This window comes from Lineus longissimus, chromosome 2, assembly GCF_910592395.1.
Source record: "Lineus longissimus chromosome 2, tnLinLong1.2, whole genome shotgun sequence".
Taxonomy (NCBI): domain Eukaryota; kingdom Metazoa; phylum Nemertea; class Pilidiophora; order Heteronemertea; family Lineidae; genus Lineus; species Lineus longissimus.
Window position 1 is genome coordinate 22,911,314 of NC_088309.1, and position 8,943 is coordinate 22,920,256.

Consider the following 8,943-nt stretch of genomic DNA (forward strand, 5'->3'; position numbering starts at 1 on the left):
GTGCAGTTAGAGAACTGGAACATCTGATAATCGCCCATGACCTCTCTTTGGCCTATGTTAGGCGGTACCGATATCTAAACTTTCCTTCTAGGCGTGGCTCCCAAGGATGACATCAGCCAGGTTAAAGGGACGATATACTTCGTCACCAATCAAGTGAGTCAGAAGATTCTCTTTGATATCACGCCTGACGATGTGCCGGAGGGAGATGAGGTGGGTAGAGACATCTGTCATCAGGCTTTGAAACTGGTCTGTTGGCTGGTCTTCTTCTTCTTCGTGTTCTTCTTCAGGATGCACCAGTTAAATTGTTTGATTATAGTCTCACCAGGTTATTAGGAAATTACTTTTCGAATATGACCAGACAGTGTGTTGATTACTTTAAAATCGACGTGTTTTGGATGAAAAGAAATCAAGTAGCAAGGCTGTCTACCCATCAATCCTATATACTGCTTACTTGAAAATATAGAATTTGTGCTTTAGTTGTATGCTACTCAACTTTTCTCTCCAGAAAATCATCATCCAGCTGTTGTCTGCCACAAATGGTGGGCGAATTAGCAATAAAAATAAGTTCACGCTGACAATTCTTGCCAATGACAATCCGCATGGTACAGTCGAGTTCTCAAAGAATAGCTTCGTCGTGATTGAAAATGAAACGGATGCCAGCCAGTATGTTAATTTGACAAGAAGGTGAGTGAGAAAGACAGTTGTCCACCATCCCGGATCCAACAACATATTCCCACTCTGAGGTGATTGATTTACTGTCATATGGATTTAATCATTTTAATAATTGGGCCCAATTCTCAACTGTGTAATTGGACCCTCTTGACCCTTTCTATAGTCCCCTTGGAAGTAAAGAATAAGTTTAAAACCTTTAAGCATCTTATTCGTTTCAGTGGAGGGACCGTGGGTGACCTTGTCATAACATTCACGACCTTGGAGATTGACATAATGACCTTGGTGGGGGAAACGGGCAAGACACCCATCGATTTCTTCTATCTGCCGTATGAGAAGTCAGTCAGGGGGAACGGAACTAAGGTGACTGCTGCGACTGCGGAACTAACTTTTCAGGTGAGAATAAGGATTTATCAACACAGAATTAGAACATTTACCATGATTTGAATCTAGAAAGTGATTCCCATGGTTGATATGCAGGACTATATTAGCCCTTGTACCACATCCACAAACTCAGTTGGATATGTCAGTGAATTACATTTTCGTAAAGCCTTACATCAATACATGCTTATTTGTGAAAGCAAGTCACATTTCCTTTTCAGAAATGTTCTGAGGCGTGTATTGTCAGTCGAGCCTGTGAAGGTTTTGAGATAGTTGTTTCAACAGCGGCCTGCTACTGGTACACTCACTTGAACCTGGATGCAATCCCCAACGGGAAAGGATCAAAGTATTACAAGAAGCATGCTAGTGTGAGTAGAATTTACAATGTAGAATTTACTTTACTCGTTTGAGTACAAAATTTTCTCACTACTTTCTATACCATTTGCTTTACATGATAAGAACAGGTTTTGAAATATTCATTTTTTTCCTATAACTTTCTCTATTGTTTCTTTTTTTAGTCGGGTCAGTTGTACCTAAAGCAAGCCCAGGCTGGGATAGATTATGGTGAGGTGACAGGGGGTGAGGTCATCATGGCAGATGGCAATAAAACCGCACTACTCCCAATCACCATCAAAGCAGACACCATTCCAGAACTTGATGAGAAATTCAAAATCACCTTAGACAAGATCAAATTAAAAAATGCAAGTGGCAACTCGAAGAATATCCCCTACTTGGGAAATTTGAGGACTGCTACGGTGACAATTGCTACCAATGATGATGCACATGGGTCGTACCGGATTTATAGTAACAACCCGAGAGCAAGCAAGGAAGGCAGTGTCCTGACTGTTGAGGAACGGTCAAAGTTAGCCGTGGAAATTCTGGTGGAGCGACAAGGTAGGTAATCATAAGAAATTCTGTGGCCAGGTGTTTATAGATTAGGCCTTTAGAACATAGATAGTTTTGGGGAATTGCTGTCAGTCTGTCCTTCAATCATCATAAGAGGGTACTGGAAGCCGGTGAATCACCTGCCGCTGTGTCCTAATCTTGTAAACTATCTTATTTCAGGAGGTTCTCTTGGAGACACCAGTGTAACCTGGTCCGTGAACACCTCAACCAGTACAGCAGTCGATGGTCAAGACTTCAGTGCCAGTGGGGCTACTTTGAACTTTAAGGAAGGGGAGACCAGGAAGTGTAAGATTCTTTCTTCATCAGATACCAATACAATTATTGCATGCCTAAGGCAAGAGGCATTCATGTATGTTAAAGGGACATTTACTTCCTATACATGTATATCTTAAGAAGGGTTCTCTTCAAAAAAAGGAAATACCATCTAAGTTTTCCTTTGTATCTAACTAGAAACTTGTTTTGTTAAAAGGTCTTATACAGACATTCAGATATATTTGTTCTATTTCAGCAATCACTATTGCAATCTTGGACGACAAACTCCCAGAGAATGATGAGACCATCATCCTGTCCCTAGCCAATCCTACAGGTGGTGCCACCCTAAGCAAACAGAAGACTATGTACATCATCATCATGGCAAATGACAATGTCGGTGGCATAGTGGGATTTGAGAAAAGCTCTGTCTTGGCTAAAGAGGGTGACTCTTTCAGTATGGCCGTCAAGAGGACTTCGCCGGCCATCGGAAATGTCACAGTTGAGTGGGCTATACAGGGTGTTAAAGAAAACAACCCTCAAAAAGGATTTCAACAGCATGAAGGGACATTATCCTTTCCACAGGTAAAGATGTTTATCGATGTAGAAGAATCTTGCAACTGTGGACAGTGGACATGTGAACTAAACTAAATTTGTTTGAACAAGAAATATTGGATGGACTAGATTTGTATTCCTTTAAAGGGCATCGTCTAATTCCATTCTTTGAATATCATCCTCTTCCAATGGGTACAAAATGAAAAACGAGATGAAGTAAAGTGAAATGAAAGTTCTATAAGGGATGTTTTCCTGTTACAAGCCCATGTTTGCTTACCTGGACTGGAAGCTTGTGTGGTGTGCATACAAAATGATAACAATGTCTTCTTCCATTATAGAGTGTGACAACACAGATGGTATCATTACAAGTCAACAAAGACACTGACCCAGAGGTGAATGAAGAATATCGGATTGTACTTCACAATATCACCACAGATGGCGTATCAAGTACCGGGGCCGCATCACTTGATCCTCAGAGCTATGCCGCTAGCATCACAATAGAGGGCAGCAACGATCCACATGGTATAATAAGCTTTGCTGCTAGTTCGCTGATGATGAGTGCGAAAGAGGAAGCTGCTACCATTAACCTGGTGGTGAACAGAAAGTTTGGAGCTATCGGTGAGTTCAGGTATTTCCCTAACGAACAAATGGGTATATAAATCATATTTTTATCAATCAACATATTTTGTTGTTGACTGGTTTGGCTCCACAAGAGGAAGGTTTCTTTAGATTAGCTATTGACACTACCACTGTCGATTCCAAGGACTATATCACTGGCAAAAGGCTGATCTTTAAAATCATATCTTTTAGGTAATATACGTGTCACATATGACATCATGAAAGGTAACATCAGCAATCTCAACAAGAACATCCAATTGGCAACACCCGATGTTGATTTCGTCGGCAAAAGTGGGAGCATATCTTTGAAGAATGGTGTCAGCTCTGGCAGTATACCTGTCAGTATCCTAGATGATGCTACTCCAGAAGTTGATGAAGTCTTCATTGTCAAGCTAACCGGGACAGAGCTCTTGGACTCGCCTTCAGGCTTTCAGCCTAGATTGGGTAAGTATTTGCAGCCCTTTTTATCCGAGTTCATGATCTATTGCCCTTTGCTGGGTTGCAATCTACTTCCTCAAATATATGACAGCCGAGTTCCAGGCCCAAAGGTCTCCAGCTTTAATTTCTTTTGAGGAAAATCTATTAGACCTGCCATACTTTCACAGTGTTCTGGTATTGTGACATTTTAACAATTGCTAACAATTTGTTTATTTGTCTACTTGTCAACAGTGAAGAATTTGGGTGATTATCATGATATTTCGTAGTTTTATTGCCAATATTCAGTGTTCAGGGGTGGATCCAAGTCAAAGGGGGTCGGGGGTCACCTGCCCCTCTTTAAGATTTCATCATATTCAAAGATATGTGATCAGTTGCAAAGATGTTTCTGAAATGGGGGGGGGGGGGGCAGGCCTGAGTGGCATCCCTAGCCCTTTCCCTTGGCTCCACTCCTGATATAACTGCCTGGAAGTGATTAAAGGTATTTTGTATCTATCCACAATAGAGGTTATTGTTAGACCACCTGTGTTATTTGAACATCAAGTTTGTAAGCATGCAGGGAATGATGAATTCAACTTGACTCTTAGATATGGAGATAGCAACAATCTTCAAGAAGTCCTTGAGCAATCTAAGGTGATGGGGACACCAGTCATATTTTGATTTTGTTCAAGATATCAAAGATTTCTATTAACAGATGTTACAAAACATCAATATGGTTATTGTCCATGATCATGTAGTTAAAACAGATGTGACATTTATGTGTGTATTAAAGGCCAAGTAGGCCTGCTTCTCTTGAGAATTTGACCATTGTCATTTTTGTTTAAATGTTCAGTATTCAAATATATATCAAGGAGGGGATAATTTCGACAGCTTTGAAATGTTATACTGGATTATGTCATGCAAATGGGAACGTAAATGTGGATGGGTCACCTTATTTATCAAAATGATATGAAAGTATGTTACAGTGCCTTTAATACATGTATGTATCTGTGTATTGACTTAGTTGAAAATGACTAAGTTTGCTTGTAAGATTATCTGGGATATCACTTTTTATTATGGGATCCCTTGATCTCAGGATTTTCGTAGATGGAGACTATTTGTCAGCTTAGACTTCCTGTCACTGATTCCGAAGACCATGTTTAACCTCTCGGTACTATTCGTGTTTTTAGCTACTACCGATATCATAGCACAAGTGAAGATCGAGGCCAATGATGGGACGATGGGTGTGGTCCATTTCAGCAATGACACAGCCAAGTAAGTAAAAGTTGCAGATGACACAAAATGGTGTTAGTGTTTGCCAACAGGTCTCTGTTAAGCTATTCGTCCATGCAGACAAGTTGGATGGAGATCTTTGAAGAAACTGCACATAAAATGCAATTGTCACATTCATGTCCTCTGTGGAGCAGAGCAATTTCAAACTGGATACAAATTGCATTGCATTGTATTGCCTATGTATTTCGTTGATTATGTCATGATTAATAAATAACACCATCCTTTTCTTCAGGATGACTGTAACGGAATTCACCCAAAACATCACCCTCAAGGTCATAAGAGACCAAGGTGCCTTTGGAGATGTGAGCGTCTTCTTCTACACCAAAGATCTCGGGGCGACCCCTGACAAAGATTACGTTGTCTCTGACCAAGACATCAAATTTGCTGATGGTGAACGCAGTAAGACAATTGAAATAGCTATCATTGATGATAGTGACCCAGAACCTGCGGAACAGTTTGAGGTCATACTAGCCAGTCCTAAGGGTGGCTTGGAGCTTGGCCAACCAATAAAAGGTACACAGCTTGGCATCACAATAATGATGTAATCACAATAATGATGTAATCCTTAGGGTGTCCTGCTTACAGAGGTGTCTGTTAAGGGCGGTTCCACTGTCTATTGCAATACTGTACGAAGCCTCCTAGCCTATCAGAGGCCTCGCCTGAATACTATGTGATGTTTCTACGAGCCAGGCACAACAAACTAATGTTACTTTCATTTTGAGCAACATACATGACAGATCAGTCTGTAAAAAAAGAAGTCTGTGAATTTGGTAAAATTGCCCCATGCCTAGAAAATATCGGGCCTCAAACACATGTAATATAATCATAGTGCTCTTGAGTTGAAGTATTGAGAACTTATTTGTTTCAGCTATCATCACTATTCGTCCCAGTGACGATGCTGGTGGACATGTCAGGTTTGAGTCGGATGCAGTCGTCTATCTCGATGAACCAAGTAACTATTCCACAGCAAATAGCAAGGCAGAGCTTCAAGTCGTTCGTGGCCCGGGTGTGTTTGGATTGGTCAATGTCCCATTTACAGTCACGGCCGCTAACGGGATCAAAAATATTACCGACATCACACCAACACAGGGATTCATCTCCATTGATAACAGACAGGTAAACTGAGCTAGGTTAAATTTAGAGAAAAATTGCCATGTATATATGTATGTGTTTCTTTGTTTCATCCAGAATCTTGCATATTATGCAGCACGTTGCTGTTTAACTAATGCCGGCATGATTTTCATGGTGGGAGTGTTGGTGACCCCAGTTTTCAGATGGTTGCAATAATGGCATTGGTCTCGATTACTCTGCCCCTTTAGAAATTAAACAGATTTTCATTAGTCAGTCATGATCATCAACTTATCATTGTTTCATACTTATTTTCCAGTCCCGCGCTACATTAGTTGTGAGTGCAATCATGGATGTCCTATCAGAACTTGATGAGACATTCTACTTCGACCTGAAGGCACCTACAGGTGGCGCCATCTTGGGAAACATCACAAGGAAGACGGTTATAATCAAGAAGAATGACTCGCCATTTGGTTTGCTGCAGATTTATCCAGCAGGAACCAAGTAAGAGAATTTTGAAACTGGTCACTTGCAATATGCAGTTAGTGGTTCCCCTGTAGGTTGAAAATATCGTCTAAGACAGAAAAGTACCAAATAGAGAAGTTTGCTGAAGACAGATTAGTTAAGAGGGGATTTTGTCGGTGGCCAAAGCAGATGGGCTAACAATCAGAGGAGGAAATAGTATTTGTCCCGTTAGTGTTAGTTTCTCTTTAGTGCTTAATGAAAGAGTGTGGATAAGATTTTAGGTTTCTGATGATCAGGTATGAGTGCTCGTTAATGATTTTTGTACTTTATCATTGCCAGGTTGACTTCACTGAACATTGAGGAGAATGTCACGCAGGTTGAATTTGACCTTGTGAGGACCCGGGGTGCAAGGGACAGAGTTCAGGTTGACTTAATCACCGAGTATTCTAGCCCCAAAGGTGCGATTGGAACACCTGGATCAAATATTGTTCTCTCAAAGTACCAGACGTTCCCGTCGAAGAAGGCCGCCAGCTGGCATACGATGAACGTGAGCGGTGTGGTGTACGGCGTGTTGTTGAATGGTTACATGACTGGAAGCCTGTCGTCTGCTGTTGGTAGCAATGGATCCGTCTCGACGAATGGAACCAGTAATAACTATACGATGATCTATAGGTGGCAAGGTGTTTATATGCCAGTTCAGGTAAAAAAAGTGCTGATTTTTACTTTAAACAGAAATTGAGCAGTGCCGCTTCATTATAAAGGAAAATAGCGACAACTTCTCATCTTGAAATTTTGTCTCCTCTTTTCAATCTGATGCAGCATCAGTCAAATCAATTTGATGTTGGTCTCTATTTCCAGACATTGGAGACAGATGGCGCTACGTCTGCAGTTTCTTTTACAAGAGATAATAAATCGTATCTGCTTATCATCAACGAAGGAAGCCTTGGACGATATGAGACAAACTCGAGGCTGTATGAAATCGGCAAGCAGGGGAATGCAACAGTGGTATGTGATGATCGAATTCAATTTTAGCATTTTGGCATTGCTGTCCGACAGCAGTCTGTCCATTCTACTGTTGCTCAAGAGGGCCAAGGCATGTTTTAATATTGGTCATGAAACATCACACGTTGATTCCAACAAACACCTCACCTGTGACCATGTGCAGCTGGAGGTTACTTCACTAAAAAACCTGATACGATATTGAATGTGATCTCGATTTAACATTCTATTTTAGCTGTGATAGAAATTCCTTCTGTCTTTTTAGCTCCAAGATATTCCAACCAAACGAGGACAGAAAGCTGTGACGTTCGTCCAAGGGAGCTCACTCTATGCAGTGGTGCTGAACTACCAGAACAACCAAGGACAGACCACTGTTCACTCGGGGAGATACGTATGGGAGGACACGGCAAAACGCTTCAGTAGTGTGCCCAAAGATTTTATTCCCACTAGAGGGGCAAGAGATTTGACCACGTTCAATATCGATGGGCTTCAGTATTTGGTTGTGGCCAATGAGTACGATTCGTCTACCAAGTCGTATGAGATAGAGTAAGTTTATTTCGATTGAACTATTCGAATTACTTTCTAACAATGATCAGTTGACAAATTATAATGCGTAGAATGGAATCACTCTTTGCTGATGCCTATTTAGTGGGACAATTTCCTTTTTGAAGACAGCATTGTCAGTCCCAGGGATGTTCATGATAGAGAAGTTCTACTTCGTCAGATTTAGCACAGGGATTAGGAAGGGCTGAGTTCATCTTCATAGCTGCTTGACGGGTCTCTTCCCTGTGATGACTTGGTCTGATAAGGATTGGTTTGTTATAACTGTGTTGGAGTTGAATATTAGAAGCATACTTGTTTCTTTTAACTTTCCAGCTCTATCGTTTATCGCCTTGAACCCAACACAGACAGGTTTGCCATTCACCAAAGGATCAACACAAAAGGTGCCGTAGGAATATCTCACTTCATTATCGGCACAGAGGTCTACCTAGTCATCGCTAACAGCCGAGGGAATGCTAGCGCCAAACTCGAGAAGAATATCATAACATATAAGTGGGATAGGACAACCAAGTCATTCACATCACATCAGGAGATGACACAACTTTATGCGAACAGGATCAATATCTTCCAGTTCAATGGTGAAAGTGAGTGTTTGTGCTTTCTCTTGTAAGGAAGGGGAAAATCCTGAAATGATATGATATAAAAATTTGTCAAATTTTCCTTCATGATTATTGGTTGACATCAAAATTTGAATTAATGTTCAAGTGATTGATAAGTATTAGTTGACCGAATTCTACTACAGAACTTAGGCATTGAAAAACACAA

The 8,943-nt window shown here is 40.9% G+C and overlaps 1 protein-coding gene across 1 annotated transcript; it reads left to right on the top strand.

Annotated features, from left to right (window-relative positions):
* Positions 1 to 481: 481 nt before the first annotated feature.
* Positions 482 to 8,788, top strand: LOC135483018 (adhesion G-protein coupled receptor V1-like). The gene is made up of 16 exons (XM_064763515.1): positions 482 to 684; positions 891 to 1,065; positions 1,272 to 1,418; positions 1,569 to 1,944; positions 2,116 to 2,241; positions 2,465 to 2,790; positions 3,099 to 3,378; positions 3,571 to 3,822; positions 4,983 to 5,067; positions 5,318 to 5,598; positions 5,954 to 6,201; positions 6,473 to 6,657; positions 6,958 to 7,318; positions 7,477 to 7,623; positions 7,883 to 8,163; positions 8,494 to 8,788. Exons 1-16 carry the CDS (start codon positions 482 to 484, stop codon positions 8,786 to 8,788), a joined length of 3,768 nt encoding a protein of 1,255 aa, XP_064619585.1.
* The last annotated feature ends 155 nt before the right edge of the window (positions 8,789 to 8,943 follow it).